The sequence below is a fragment of the Artibeus jamaicensis genome, unplaced genomic scaffold, assembly GCF_021234435.1.
Source record: "Artibeus jamaicensis isolate MK-2021 breed Jamaican fruit bat unplaced genomic scaffold, CSHL_Jam_final contig_457, whole genome shotgun sequence".
Taxonomy (NCBI): Eukaryota; Metazoa; Chordata; class Mammalia; order Chiroptera; family Phyllostomidae; genus Artibeus; species Artibeus jamaicensis.
Genome location: NW_026521840.1, coordinates 817,528 through 833,500, shown reverse-complemented (window position 1 = coordinate 833,500; position 15,973 = coordinate 817,528). Strand labels below are relative to the sequence as shown.

Sequence of the window (15,973 nt, the reverse complement as noted above, 5' to 3'; positions counted from 1 at the left end):
ATAAGTCTACAAGAGCTCTTTCAATAAGCATTAAATTGACATTTAAATAATAAGAAAACATTTTGTCATAATATAATTGCTAGCATATTTTCTTAGTAGTGCATAAAATAATGAGTACCTTATGTTCACTGGCATCTTAAATTCAATTTAATACAATAGCCAATCAGTCAGGATATTAGTAAAGCTAATCCAACTGAGTTCCAAAGTAGCAGCAGTTAAAATAAGAAAGAAGGACATTTTTCTCTCACATTATCAGACTGGGAAAAGCTACTCATGGTTTGTGTGGTTGCTCAGTGTTGAGGACTCAGGCACTTTTTATCTTGTCACTTCACTGTGTACAGGATATTGCTCTCATCTACATGGTTCGGGATGGCTCAATGTTATGTACACATTTTTTAAATATTTTATTTATTTATTTTTAGGGAGAGGGGAAAGAGAAAGAGAGGGAGAGAAATAGTGTGTGGTTGCCTCTCACGTGCCCCTTACTGGGGATCTGGCCTGCAACCCAGGTACGTGCCCAAACTGGGAGTCACACAGGTGACATTTGATTCACAGCCCATGCTCAATCTACTGAGCCACACCAGCCAGGGCATTCACATTTTAGGCAGTGAGAAGAAGGCAAAGGGGAAGTAAATGGCATGCTTCTTTCCTTTAGAGACATAGCCTACAGGTTGCTCTTACCACATGTGTTTTCATCCCATTGGCCTGAATACTGTCATGTGGACACAAATAGCTGCAAAGTAGGTGAGGAAATCTACCCCTTATTCCAAGCCCAAATGAAAAGAAGAGGTTCTATTACTATTAAAAGAGGAGTGAATGAATTTTGGGAGACAAGGGGCATTTGTATTCTGTGTGTGACCCCAGGGTTTTCAAATTGTTGAGCTGCCTATAGATGAAATGAATTCTCTAGAGAAGTAGTGAGAGCTCCATGACTAAATTGTTCAAAGAAGGCCTAATTGAACCATTGGCAGTGATGTTCTAGAAGGCACTTACTTACACAGTGGTTGGGGGAGGAACAGTAGATGCCTTCAAAGGTCCTTCCCAGTGGGGAAATGCACATGTACTCAGATTCTACTCACATCGGACTGGGAGTCCCTGGAACAACTTGCTCTATATGAATTACTTGGCTGCTGTCAGTGCCCAGCATTGCTCCGTATTTTACTTCACTACAAATGGCCAAATAAATACAGACCTTTAGATAAAATTCTCATCTAACCACCAGAGATCAGAGATGGGGCAGTGGGGCCAGAGCTGTAATAACTTGGCAAAACTCTTAATCAGATCTCAGTGGTGGTAGGGTAGAGCTACTAGGTGAGTTGGGCAGAGATTGCCTAAGAGAGAAATGAGAAAAGCTCAGGGTGCACTCTGTTACGGATGTCCAGTTGAGTGGATCTCCCAGGCCTCCCCATTACTCCTGCTTTCTGAGTACAAACACAGATACAGGAGCTCACAAAGCACTACTGGTAAGAATGTAGACTTGTGTAGCTGTCCTGCAGAGCAAGTTGGTGCTACTTAGATGAAATAAAAATATACATTACCTGTGTCCCAGAATTTTCCCTCTTGGGATACATCTCCCTAAATTTTCTCTGAAAGATACAAGAATATTCGTTGAGATATTGTTTGTGGAGGATACAAATGAAAGCAAAGTGAGACTTTATCCTTGGAAGTGTGGACAGGTAAAATGTGGTGGGTGGCCACATTTAAAAGCAAGAAATCCTGGATGTTAGCAGACTGCTGCTTGAAAATATATATATTATCATTTGTCTACACTTATGTACGCGTGTGTGTGTGTAAAATTAACAGTGCCACAATAAAATAACTCATTCTGGCTTTAACGGAAGACATTTATTCTCTCACAATTCTGAAAACTAGAAGTCCATGGTATAGGTGCAAGCAATTTTGTTTTCTGGTAAGGGATATTCCTGGCTTGTAGATGGCTGCCTCTTTCCTGTGGCCTCACATGGCTTTTCCTCTGTTCTAATGCAAACATAGAAAGAGCTCACATCCCTTACTTTTCTTATAAGTGCACCAATATTACCATATTGGACCCAACTATGATGACTTATTTTATCTTTATATGTCCCTAAAAGTACTCTCTCCAAATATAGTCACATTGGAGATTAGGGCTTCAACAAATACATTTTAAGGGAACACAATGCATTCCATAACATTCCACTCTATTACTCACCCACGCATGTTCTTTTCACATACAAACTTCATCCACCACCCAAGAGCCCCAAAAGTCTTAACCCATTCCAGCATCAGTGTCCACTTCAAAGTCTCATCTTAATATCATCTAATTAGATTGGGGCAAGACTTGAGGAATGATTCATCTGGAGCCAAAATTCCTTTTGTGAAACCAGACAAATTATCTGCTTTCCAAGTATAATGGTAGGACAGGCATAGGCTAGACATTCTGTTTTTTAAAGGAATAAATCAGAAAGAAGATAGGGATGACATGTCCCAGAAAGAAAATGAAAAAGGTATAAACTAATGGAATGAACACAGGTAATTCTGTGTTCATGGATAGGAAGAATTAACATTGTTAAAATGTCCATATTACCCAAAGCAATATACAGATTCAGTGCAACCCCTATCAAAATGCCAATAACGTTTTCACATAACTAGAACAAATAATTTTAAAATTTATGTGGATTAACAAAAGATCCCAAGTAGTCAAAGCAGTCTTGAGAAACAAGAACAAAGGAGGTATCATGCTAACTGATATCAAACTATACAAGGCTATAATAATCTAAACAGCATGGTACCAGCATAAAAACATAAACATAGATCAATGGACCAGAGTAAATAGTCCAGAAATCAACTCACACCTAGATAGTCAATCTGTGACAAAGAAGGAAACATTATACAGTCTTTTCAGGAAATGGTGTTGGAAAAACTGGACAGATACATGCCAAAAAAAAGAAAAAAAAGAACCTAAACCACTTTATTATGCCACATACCCCAAACCCCTCAAATTGTATTAAAACTTACATGTAAGACCTGAAACCATAAAACTGCTGTAAGAAAACATAGGGAGTAAACTCCAGCATTGCTCTTAGCAATATTTTTGGATGTTTCCTCAGGCAAGGGAAACAAATGGGATTACATCAAACTAAAAAGTTTTTGCATAGTGAAGGGAACCAACAGAAACAAAAAGTTGCCTATCTGAAAGTCATATAAAATTATAAATCTCTAGCAACACAATCAGAGAGGGTAAAAAAAAAGACACAAATCACTGACGTCAGGAGTGAAACAGGATAATCAATGCAGACCCCACAGGCTTCAAAACAATAGCAAGGGAGTACTATGAACAGTTCTATTCAAGTAAATTGGACAAATTTCATGAAATAGACTAATTCTGAAAAAAAAACCTCAAACTACCATAATGTAGTAGTATGGTAGTACCCAGCATGAAATAGGTAATTTGAATAACCCTGTAATTGTTTGGAAAGTGGAATTTGAAATTTCAAAACTCCCCAAACCAGAAACTTCACTTGAACATTCTAGAAGTGGTTAAGAAAACTTCTTAACAATCTCTCTAGAAAAGTAGAAAAGGAAAGAACACTTCCCAGTTCATTTTATGAAGCCCGTAATACCCTGATATCAATTTCAGGCAAAGGTAGTATAAGAAAAGTACAACTGATATCCCTCATTAATACAGGAATAGAAATCTTTATCAAAGTATTGGCACATTGAATTCAGCAATACAGAAACACAAAAAAGTACACACCATGATGAAGTGTGATTTATTCCAGACGTGCAAAGCTAGTTTATTTTTCAAAAATATATTGATGTTACTTATCACATTATCAGGCTGTAGCCAAAACTCACAGTATTGTGTCCATTTATATAGATAGAGCATATCACAAAGTTCCACACATGTTTATGATAAAATCTCTTTCAAAAGTAGAAATGGGGGGAACTTTCTTAACTTGATGAAGTACAACTACGAAAACTCTCCAGTAGCTAATATTACACTTAATTGTGAAAGAATGAATGTTATCCCCATAAGAGCAGAAACAAGACAAGGATACTCATTCTCATCAGTGCGAGTCAATACAGCATTAGATATTCTAGGCAGGACAATTAGGCAAAAAATAAAATAAAAGGGATACAGATGAAAGGGAAGAAATAAAACTGTCACTGTTTGCAGATAACATGATGCTCTATGTAGGAAATCCTAAAGGAAACTAAAAAAAAAAAAAACCCTCCTAGATCTAGTTTGTCAGTCAGTAGTGTTGCAGGATATAAGATCAACACACATACACACACGTTAAAAAAATAATATGCCTGCCTGGTGTAGTTCAGTGGATTGAGCATGCACTGTGAACCAAAGGGTCACTGGTTTGATTCCCAGTCAGGGCACATGCCTGGGGTATGGGCCAGGTGCCTGGAAGGGGTGTGTGAGAGGCAGCCACACAGTGATGTTTCTCTCCATGTCTTTCTCCCTTCCTTCCCCTCTCTCTAAGAATAAATAAACATTTTAAAAACCCTCAAAACTCAGCTCTGAGAAAACAGTCTAATTAGAAAAGGACCAAAGACATGCATAGATATCTTGTGGAAAAGAATATCTGTGGCTAGTTAAGTACATGAAAAGGTTTTCAATATCACTAGCCATTAGGGAAATGTAATTTAAGATCATTCTGGGGTATTACCATGTACCCTATTAAAACAATTCAAGTAAAATGTAAAGGAACTTTGCAGGTAGAGGAACTGGATTGCTCATACATTGTTGGCGAGCTTGTGAAGTGATAACAGCCACTCAGGAAGACAGTTGGGCACTTTCCTGGAAAACTGAACATATACTTACCGTACAAACCAGCAATTACAGTCTTGATCATTTATCCCAGAGAAATGAAAACTCGTGCTCAGATTGAAGCATGTACATGGATATTCACACCAGCTTTATTTATAATTTCCAAAACCTGGAATCAGCCCAGATGTCCTTCAGTGAACATTGTTTAGAATTACTTCATGGTGCTAAAAAAAGCAAAGACCAACTGTGGTTGGTTCTATTATTATTTTTGTAATTCTCCACACACAATGAACCCCCTTATTGTCTTCACCCAGGATGGACTGCTCCCACTGTCCTGTCCTTGGTACAATACTGCTGGGGTCACAGTAGTACCACTGACACTGCTGTCCTTCCAATACAGCATGGGCCAGGATCCCCCCAGGAAAACTGACTCTAGAAGTAGCAAATAGAGGCTATTTCTGAAACCTATCTTCATACCTCTGTTCCCTTGGCCCTCCTGCTCCTTAGTCAGGGTATCTAGTCCTTGCTATTTCTTGCCACATGGACAGTTGAAAAAGGCTGCAAAACACCTTGGGTAGAGCCTGACTTGGTGACAGCCTGCCTCCCCAGGAAGAAGTACCACCAGTGCTTTGAGCCTTTGATTTTCCATTTCTGGGTAGCAATTGACTGTGACCCCACCAGTTGAAATACCTTTGGTTTATTTTGACTTAATCTGGGACTGCAGTGTCTCCTGCCTAACATCAGGGGATCCTGTAGGCAGAATTAGACATGGAGGGAGGATTCTATTAAAGGCCTTCATCCAAGCAGGGAAAGATATACTATGCTGATTTCTATGAAGTGCCAGTAGAAGAGGCTTCTCACCCATGATTTCATTTCATAGTACTATTTGGTGACATCTTAATTGAATTCATTACAAATTATAAAGGCTTGGCCCACATCTGTAAAATATTGTTATTTATATTGACATTATGAGGGGGTTTATGCTAACTATTATAATCTTAGTAACTGGCAATATACCTTGCCACTCATGCTAGTGTAGATACATATATACAACGTCTGTCCAGAAGGTATGCAGCTGTGTAATATGAAAAATAGGGACATTTATTGAAGAAGACACAAGAAACATTGTCCATAGGACAATGACACCTTGGTCACCTTCAAAGGAGGCACCTTGGGACCTCACACAGTTCTCTCAGTCACCATCAGTTGCTCCATCGTATTTTCCTGAATCTCATCAGTGGTCTGAAATCTTTTCCCTTTCAAACGTGATTTTAGTTTTGGAAAAAGCCAGAAGTTACAGGGTGCCAAATCTGGGCTGTAGGGGGGTGAATCACCTGGGTGATTGGATGTTTCACCAAAAACTGCATGAGACATGATACATGAGTGGGCACATTGTCATGATAAAGCTGCCAATCACCAGTTGCCCATCGCTGCGGTCTTCTGAATCATCTGAATAGTTTCTATGAAGGAATGTTCAGTCTTATCACAAAATGTGATGCAGATTCATTGCTCTACTTACTCACTCATGTTGAATGCGATGACCACATAGTACACATGCTCACTTAACATCATCTACCACTCCCACTGACTAGTACAGTGAAGTTGTCATTGTTCACACATGTGCGTTCCAGTCCACTCCTAACCTGTCAGGTTACATTGATGTTGCACAAACCATTCTTGTCATATTAACAATGGTTGGACTTTTTCCAGACAAATTTTGTACGTGTGCACATGTGTACATGCACACACACACACACCCTACTCACTGTAGGCTCTTTATAACAAAGTTCAAACCACCGTGATAAAGGCGATAACCATAACAGAAGAGTTAGGCAGAATGCAAAGGGAAGGTTATTATCATGTGTCAACCACCCACCATGTGCCCTGCCATATACTCTGGGGACATTACATGTCTTAGATAATTTTAACCCTCACCACATAACCTGTAAAGTAGGTACAGTTATTATTACTGTGTTACTGATGAGGAAATGAAGTGAGAGGCCTGGGAGAAGTGAAGTGAGATAATCAGGTTATGTTGTTCTCCTGCTGATTAGATTACCCTTTGTGCAGAAAATAAAAATCTTCATTCCTCATCCCAATCTCCAGGCTGTGTTCTGGCAATTTCCCTAGATTCGTCTCAGGCCCCTCCCCTCTTGCAGTATATTCTCCAGCCACACTGACCTTTGTTCAGTTCCTCTAATGCACCATATCCTTTTCTATTCTAGGGCCTTTGCTAAGGTTATTTTCTCTGCTCTCCTCTGTGTCTACCTGCATTTACCAACTACCTCCTACTCATTCTCCATGTCTTAGCATAATGTCACATCCGCAGGTTCTCATGGAAACTTCCACTGACTTCCCCCTTTACAATGTCTCTCAGACTATGGCAGATCCCTTTGTTGTGTCCTTATGTTGCATTGTACATTTCATCCCTCCTACTCATCACATAGTTTTACATGTAACGGTGTGTTCAGGATCTGTTTTACTCATTGGATGAATCTTCCTGTTTAGAGAGGATCCTGTTCTCTGCTCTATCGCTAGCACCTAGTACAGTGCTTGACACCTGATAGATGTTTCATAAATATTTGTTGAATTACTGTCTATTTAAATTCTCTATAATTGGTGCATTATAGGTACTCTATAAACATAGTTGTTATTATTATTGTCCAAGGGCAAATAATAATCAGGGGCAGAACCAGGATTTATATCCAGGTATGAATCTAAAGCCCGTGTTTTTCTTTCACTGTATGGCTTTGCCTGCAGATATGAGTTCTGGGCTCAACACTGCCACAACCTGGCCATAAGGCTTAGGGTGAGAAACTGTGTTGCTCTGAATCTCAGTTTTCCTGCCCATAATTTGGGGTAGGGACAGGTGAAGTTCAGGTTGATCTTCATCTAATCTAGAGGAGAATAGAAGTCTGTATAGGAGAGGGTATCAATAGTTAATTAATTGACCATTACAAAATCAGTGTCATCCCTCTGCAATACAGTTAAACAGGTACACCAAAGAACCCTCAATGTGTTCATGCCGTTTAGCCTGGGTAACCTCACTCAGTAATGGGTAGTATTAGAGAGCTCTGGGATTAAGTCCCAATATCCCCTTTACTACCTCTGTGGTCTTGGGCAAGTTAATACCTGAACCTCATGTTCTTCTGTACAAATAGAACGAAAGAATTTATGTTTTTATCCTTTGCTAAGGTAAAAACAATATAATAACATGAAATTTTTGAATATAGAAATAAAAATTTCTCCCATGATCCTCTGTATGCAGTTCTTTTTGTGATTTTGGTGCCATTGAGGGCTACCTCTTGAGGCAGGAGCCACAGGCACCATTGAAAAAGGAGAGAGAGACTAAAGACAGAAGTAGGCTGAGGTCAGAGACCAGAGTCTAGGGTGTGAACCATGGGGATGGGCTGGTATAAAGGAGAAAGCCAGCTACTGAGGCAGAAGAAAGGAGATGCCAAATCTGCTCGTGGATAATGGGTAGGCAGGACAGGTAGAGAGCCAATAGGAGGACAACAAGGTGCCCCAGAGGGCCTCCTTCCAAAGTTCTGTGGCCCTTTCACTTAGGCATGCTTCAAATGATCTTAAAGATCCTTAAAACTGTACCCCTGCCAGTTCCTTTTCTTGTTTAGGCACATGCATGTATATTTTGAAATTGCAAGCTTAGCATACATACCTTTTAATTGAGTAGTATATCTTCAATGTTTTTCAAGTTACAAGTTTTCATAATGATTCCTTTTCAAGGTGGCCACATATTCCACTTTTACCCATAGCCCAGAAGGCACATTCCTATGTATTAACTTTTCTGTGTCCTTGAATTACTTTCTGGGAATAAATTCCCAGGTGTGCGATTACTGAGTCAGTCAAGGTTGTACAACTGGAACATAACAACCAGAACAGGTTTTATTTTTCCAAGAAAAGAAATGAGCTACAGTTCTTTTTTTCTTCCTCTCCTGGAACTGATGAGTTGACCTTATCAAGCTGTGCTGTTCAATATGAGAGCCATTAACCACATGTAGCTGTTTAAAGTTTGACTCATTAAAATGAAATAAAATTTAAAATTTAGTTTCTTGGTTGCGCTAGCCGCATTGCAAGTGCTCAGTAACTACACGTCTCTAGCCTTGACTCAGAGCCTAACTCTGTACTCCATTCTCATTTTCCTCTCTTCTTCTGGCCCATACCCTGGTTTGGGGGAATTGAAGGAATAAGACCCTGCAGATGGAGAAGATCAAGGCTCGTTTGAAGGCTGAGTTTGAGGCCCTTGAATCAGAGGAGAGACACCTGAAAGAATACAAGCAGGAGATGGACCTCCTGCTACAAGAGAAGATGGCCCATGTGGAGGAGCTCCGACTGATCCATGCTGACATCAATGTGGTAGGTGGCTGGCTGCCTAAAGCCTACCTCTGAGCCCTTTCAGGAATAGGTAATAGTGAATGCTGTGGTATCTCCTCAAGATGTGGCTGTGGCCAACTCGGGGGAGTACATATTCAGCTGTGGTGGAATGGAAGTATCCCGGAATTCTGAGATCCAGGCTGGCACTGTCACTGATTGACTGTATACTACTGGACAAGTCCCTTCTCCCTGGGCCTTATTTTCTTCTCTGTAGTATGCAAGGGAATCAATCACATCTCAGGTCTATTTCAGCTCTGATGTGCTTATTATTGGAGTCTGGGAGTTAGGATCCAGCCTTGGTGAAAAGCGGAACAGGTAGTTGACACTGGGGTCTAGCCTTCTAAAGGGCTCCAAAGGTTCTGTAACTCAGCCAAACAAATTGTGTCTGCCAACCTGCCAAAGTGGGGCCCCTCATTAGAGTCTCTCTTTTGGAGAGTCTTGGAACATGATGAATGAACTGTGCCAATGTGGTAAGTCCCTAACTTTTTGGAGTTATTCAAGCAGAGTTTGAATGACCACCTGTCTGGGCTGCATGCAGAACTGATGATTCCTTCACCAGGAGAGATGTTGGAGGTGTTGACCTGTAAGGTCCTTTCCAACTCTTAGAGCCTATGACAATGAGAAGCCTTTCCTTAAAAAAAAAATCACATTTGAAGGAATTTCTATTCTTGAGAAACTCATTTCTCTGACAACATTTTTCCTGATTTTTCTAGGCCTAGAATTTTAAGAGAAATATGAATGAAATTTGGACAGTAAGTATTTGGGATTTTCTGTGTCACAGATCACAGGATTCCAGGGTCTCATGAGGAGTTGGCAGTTTTGCTGCCAGCAAACCCAAGTATACAGATCCAATAAAATGAACAGGGTGTTAGTCACCGAGGGGCTGAGGATCTAAGTGAATACTCAAACTTGAATATTCATCAGAGTCACCTGGAGGGCCTGTTGAAACAGATTGTTCATTTCACCCTCAAGTTTCTGATTCCATAGACTAGGGTGGTGCCTGAGAATTTGCATTCCTAATGAGTTCCCAGGTGATGCTGATGCTGCTGATCTGGTGACCACATTCAGAGGACCATTAATTTAGGAGAAAGGCCACTGGCCTAGGAGGCAGAAACCCTGAGGTTTTTTTTAATATAGATTTTTATTTATTTATCTTTAGAGGGGAAGGGAAGGAGAGAGGAGGAGAAATATCAATGTATGGTTGCCTTTCCTGCATCCCCTGCTGGGAACTGGCCTGCAGGGAACCGGCCTGCCACCCAGGCATGTGCCCTGACTGGGAATCGAACCGCGATTGTCTGGTTCACAGGCCCGTGCTCAATCCACTGAGCTACACCAGCCAGGGCAGAAACCCTGAGTTTTTAATCCAGGCTTTGCCTCTAAGAAGTATTTTTCTAAGGAAGTTCCTCCTCTCTAAGCCAATTCCCTCATCTGTAAAATAGTGGTGAGGTACACTAAGATGCTGTATTTGAATAATAACTAGCATTTATTCAGTCTTTGCTCTGTTAGCCCCTATACTGAGAGCTTTATATCAATTCAATCACTGAGTCCTTACCAAGATTATATGAGGTAGGCATTATTATTATTACCATTATACAGATGAATAAACTGAGGCTTGACAAGAGTCACATAGAACACAGCAGATTGAGGATTTGACCATATATTAGGCTGGCTCTGGAGCCTGTGCTATCATCTTGTACGGCCCCATTTAGAATCTTGGGGGATTTTCCTCTGTGCCTACCTTACTCTGTTCTAGATGGAAAATACCATCAAGCAGTCTGAGAATGACTTAAACAAGCTGCTAGAGTCTACCCGCCGTCTACATGATGAGTATAAGCCACTGAAGGAACATGTGGATGCCCTGCGCATGACTCTGGGCCTGCAGAGGCTCCCTGACCTATGTGAAGAGGAGGAAAAGCTCTCCTTGGAGTAAGTAGCCTCCCCCCTGCCCCTGCAACACACAGAAACCTCACACACACACCCCAGAGAGCTTGGTCTGAAAGTCAGTCCTGGCCCCAGGCCTGCCGGTGGCTGACTCATTGCATGGACCTTGGGCATGTCCCTGTGCTGGGCTGTTACACCAAAAAAAAGGATGATTAAACTGGAATTACTGGATGGCTTTTAAAATTGTTTGTGTGGTTTTAACAACACAAGACCATGTCTATGACTCATGTGTGTGTATGACTCTTAGGTTACTTCCCAGGTGAAGGCCAAAAAGGGGTGTCCAGAAACCTTTGAAAATACAGAAAGCTGAACTTTCATGGTCTCCCGGGGCTAGGCTTGAACTTCACCCTAAGACTCAGAAGCGAGAGACAGAGTTCAGTTCAGTAGAAGGAAACACACTTCCTTAAGGTAGAGCAGGCTGCCAGTGGAAGTGGAGGCTTTTCTCGTTCCTAGAGGTATGCCAGGAGAGGCCTGTGGACACAACAGAAATCCTGCAAAAGATCAGGAGATGGAGGGTAGGTGAATGCCCTTTGAGGACTTTGCTAACCCTTGATTTCTTTATTTTCTGAGTCTGTCAGGGCAAGGAGTGAGAGGATTACACTTCCTAGCAGACAAGGATCTGGAACCCAGGGAGAAGAGATGTGCTAGCGGGGGTGCAGGAACTTTCTATTGTGAGCCTCAGCCCAGCCCCCTTGGTTTAGTGGCATGGAGTCTTTAAAGAGGGGCAAGGTTCTTGTTTTCAGAATGATCCAGCTAATGTCTCTCATCTCCAAAGTTACTTTGAGAAGCAGAAAGCAGAGTGGCAGACGGAGCCCCAAGAGCCCCCCATCCCAGAATCCCTGGCCGCTGCAGCCGCTGCCGCACAACAACTTCAAGTGGCTAGGAAACAGGACACCCGGCAGACAGCCACCTTCAGGCAGCAGCCCCCACCTATGAAGGTGAGTGAGCTGGGTAGGGCCTGTGGAAGAAGCAAGTTATCCTTAAGCAGCCCTGTGGAAGGCTGCTTTTGAAATACAGTCATATCTTGGTACTTGACACCTTCAGAACTCCTCAAACCCTGTACTTGTTGCATTTTGATGAGAAAAAAATGTTTTGGTACTTGGCACTTTCTCGCCACCCATTGCACTTACGAGAATTGTATGCCTCATGACATCACCATGCAGGAGAAAATGCTTCATCAATTGTCACTTGCTCACAATTCATTGGAATGAATTAACGATGAGTACCAAGGTATCACTCTATTGGCTTTACAATTTGGGGCCTTTCTAAAACAGCCTTTGGGACACAGAGGAGAGGGTGTGTGGTGTGTGTGCTGGAATGGACCTGCTGTTTTGTTGCCTCACATTCCCAGAGCAGTTAGAATGCAGGGAGATTGGCAGGCATTGCTAAAACATATTCAAAAAGTTGGGAACATGAGTGGTACAAATATATAGTAAGCATGTATAAAGCTGGTTCCAATAGCATTTGAGGAACAGATAACCATATAGTGAGGAAGGGAAAGGAATGCTGAAATAAGTTTGCAAAGTTAAATACAGAACTGGTTTAACGTCCTACAGGGCAATAATACTGTAACATTTGTGATCATCTTTTCTTCTGAACAGAAATAATCTGCATCTCTCCTGGGCCAAAAGCATTTGTAGTTTATCAGCATAAGTCACTGAGTCTGGGCTCTGATTAATGGTAAATAGTTGAAAAAAAAAGTAGATAGTTAAACAAAGGGTCATCCTCCTAGAGCAGAGGTTAGCAAACCAGAGCCCACAGGCCAAGTCAGAACTGCTCTTCTCTTTTGCAAATCAAGTTTTCCTGGTCTACAAGCATGCCTGTTGATGTATTGTCTCCAGATTCTTTCACATAAAATGTTTGTAGATTCTTTCATGTAAAACATATAGTATTGAATAGCTACAACTAAGGTCATCTGACTTGAAAAGTCTAAAATGTTTACTATTTTGGCCTTTAACAGAAAATGTTTACTGATACCTGTCTTTGAGAATTGATTCTCACGCAGGCCCTTTAAACCATGCTCCATTATAATGCTAAATGGATACGCGGTTCTCATTTTGCATTATGTGCACGTTCTGGATGTTTTTCCTCAGTACCCGTGTTTGACCCTCACTCCCTTACATCCTTTACATCCCTTACATCCAGCACCGATCTCTCTTCCTGGCTCTCGCTCACTGCTCACTGCTTCTTTCTGTTGGGGAAATCACAATTGTTTTCTGGACCCCTGCAAATCAGAAGGCTGAATGAACCATAGACTAGAGGAATCTGACCACTAACTTCCTTTGTCCTGTGTACCACCCTAGGCCTGCTTGTCATGTCATCAACAAATTCACCGGAATGCACCCATATGCCCTCTGTGCAAAGCCAAGAGTCGGTCCCGGAACCCCAAAAAGCCAAAACGGAAGCAGGACGAATGAAGAGAGGGAGAACACAGAGAGCTCTACTGCTCATAACCCCTCCCCTTGGCCAGTGAATGATGTCCTGATGTGAAACAACCCTTCCCCACCTCTACCAAGTCTCCAATTTAATGTGATGGAAGCACAACCCCTCTCTCACTTTGCTCTTATTTCTTTCTGCTCTCGGGGTTTCTGGTTCAGGAAGAGATGTGGTTCAGGTGCTAATGACAGTATGTCTGATAATCCCTTCTCTTCCACCCACATTTCAACCCCTGCTCTTGTTTGGAACTAAGGCTAGGGCAGAAGGCCCAAATGTGATTCTCCGTCTCTTGTGCCTGAGGACTGGGACCTAAGATCTGAGGGTTGGGGGAGGCCCATATCTTATTTAGTGTAAAGGCTCCAGTGTGCTCTTCCTTAAGAGAAAGGGGAAGGGAGAGAGAAAAAGAGGGAGAGAAATATCATTCTGTGGTTGCTTCTCGCACACCCCCTACTGGGGACATGGCCTGCAACCCAGGGCATGTGCCATGATTGGGAATCAAACCGGTGACCTTTAGGTTTGTAGGCCAGCACTCAGTCCACTGAGTCAGGGCTCCCTCCCTGTATTTTTGCCTTAGGCTTTGAAGGGACAATAATAACTTTCCAATAGACCTGGTGCATTTATCTTCCCTACCCTCATCTCATCCACAAGGCCCAGAAGTAATTTGGACAAGCTCTCCTTTTTATATTCATTTGGGGGACAGGGTGTTATTATAGAGTTCAGCATCCCACACCACCCCCAGTCTCCCAGATATCCAAAAGTTCTCAGGTACCAGGCTGTGTGTCTGGGGATCCCGAGATCTGTGGGTCTTTCTCCCATAGTCCTAATTTTTGCAAATCAGTAGTAGAAGTTCCCCATAGTGAAATCAGGGAGCCAGATCTATACCCACTTCATTAAGTCCTGCCTAACTTGCCGCCTAAGTCTTCACGCCAGGGCTCTGCTATTGGGGTTGCCTTAGGCTTGGATGGGCCCCAGGCTGACAATTGTGCTGCCATTTATACAAAATCACACATGAGTGGGTTGAGATTCGAGTGAGTGGCAATTATTTTACCCATGCGAGTGGGTGGGACTTCATTTGTCCCTCCTTCTCTTGGATCTTCCCTCTTCTGTAAGGCAGCCTCAGCTCAGGTCAGCTGCTGGCCACCCCCTTTCCTATGGATTCTGCAGGTGGCCTTTCCTCCCCAAAGAAAAAGCACCAGGGTCACCAAGCCCTACAGCTCTCTACTCAACCAAAGCCAGATGGCTAATAAAGTCACCTCAGACTTAAGGGACAGGGATGGGGGTTGGCTAACTGAAAAAGTTTTAGCTCCAGGTCTCAGTCCGTGGCTGGGGAAGGAGGGATATTTGTCCTTCCTTCCTTAACTGCAGTTTTAAGTTTCCACAGTGTCTGTGTGTTCAAAATGTAAGAGATCCCTCTGCTCTTGGAAAGTAAGAGTGTTATGTCTGTACAAATCCTTTTAAATAAACATTTGTTCATTGGAGTAAATGCTGACTGAGTGCTTATAAGTACCAGGTAATAAACAAGATGTAATGCTCTTTACTCGTATTCACTCTATCCTACACATGAGGAAACTGGGCACAGTAATTTATCTTGCCATTATAAAAATTTCTGTTTAGTCAGTACTTACTCTGTGTCAGGTCTCTATGCAAGATGCTGTATATAAATGATTGCCTTTGGTATTCAAAACAACCCGTCAAGCTAAGTACTTTTATCGCCATTTTCTGAAAAGGTAAACTGAAGTTCACAGAAGTGAAATAACTTGTCCATAGTGAACAAACAGCTAGTAAGAGAAGTTTCAGAGACCATTTTTTTTCTACTTGTTCTCCATGATCAGTTTTTCCCTCCTTTGGGATGGCATGATGATAGGAGTTGTTGAGATCACTCTGAACTAGAAATCAGGGGCTATTCCTAGTGACTAATGCAGGAATATAAAGGCCTGACCTCTGTAGAGATACAATAGGGAATAACTCTGAAGGGCCATTGCAGCTTCAGAGTCCCCCAAAGGGAATACTGAAGTTTCCAGTAAGACTGCATTACAGTTCCATAGCTCCCTCTGTCCAGTCCTGTCTCATTCTCTTCTCTTCTACAAGCACTGATTCCAAGAGCTCTCTAATTTACATCCTCAACATTAAACAGTCCTAGTGCTTCCCAAAAATGCCAGAGCTGACAAAACCTTCTCTGTGCCTTATCTGGAAAATGGGGAAAACAGTGTACAAGGGGGGACCCCAAAACATGGAATTTATTTATTTAAAAAATTGTCTGTTTATTCTTACATGTTTAAACACCAGTCCCCTTCAAAGTACTCACCATTTGATGCAACACACCCATCAAGACATGTTTTCCACTGTGCAAAACAGTTTTTCAGCTGGTGGATTTTGATACCTTTTAGTGCTTCTGCTGTTTTTTGTTTCATCTCTCCCCCATCAACAAAATATTTCTCTCTGAGG

At 41.9% G+C, this 15,973-nt stretch overlaps 1 protein-coding gene across 5 annotated transcripts in view; it reads left to right on the top strand.

Moving 5' to 3' along the window:
- ZC4H2 (zinc finger C4H2-type containing) overlaps positions 1 to 14,983 on the top strand; it is a 31,662-nt gene extending 16,679 nt beyond the window's left edge. For 3 of the 5 annotated variants that reach the window (XM_037135178.2, XM_037135179.2, XM_053666507.1), the window contains exons 2-5: positions 8,962 to 9,133; positions 10,905 to 11,077; positions 11,868 to 12,030; positions 13,396 to 14,983. In XM_037135178.2, the coding sequence (XP_036991073.1) occupies positions 8,962 to 9,133; positions 10,905 to 11,077; positions 11,868 to 12,030; positions 13,396 to 13,509 (622 nt within the window). In that variant the 3' untranslated portion in view covers positions 13,510 to 14,983. Of the gene's footprint in view, positions 1 to 447; positions 510 to 8,961; positions 9,134 to 10,904; positions 11,078 to 11,867; positions 12,031 to 13,395 lie in introns of those variants that run through there. The other 2 variants (XM_053666508.1, XM_037135180.2) reach the window with 2 other exon arrangements.
- The last annotated feature ends 990 nt before the right edge of the window (positions 14,984 to 15,973 follow it).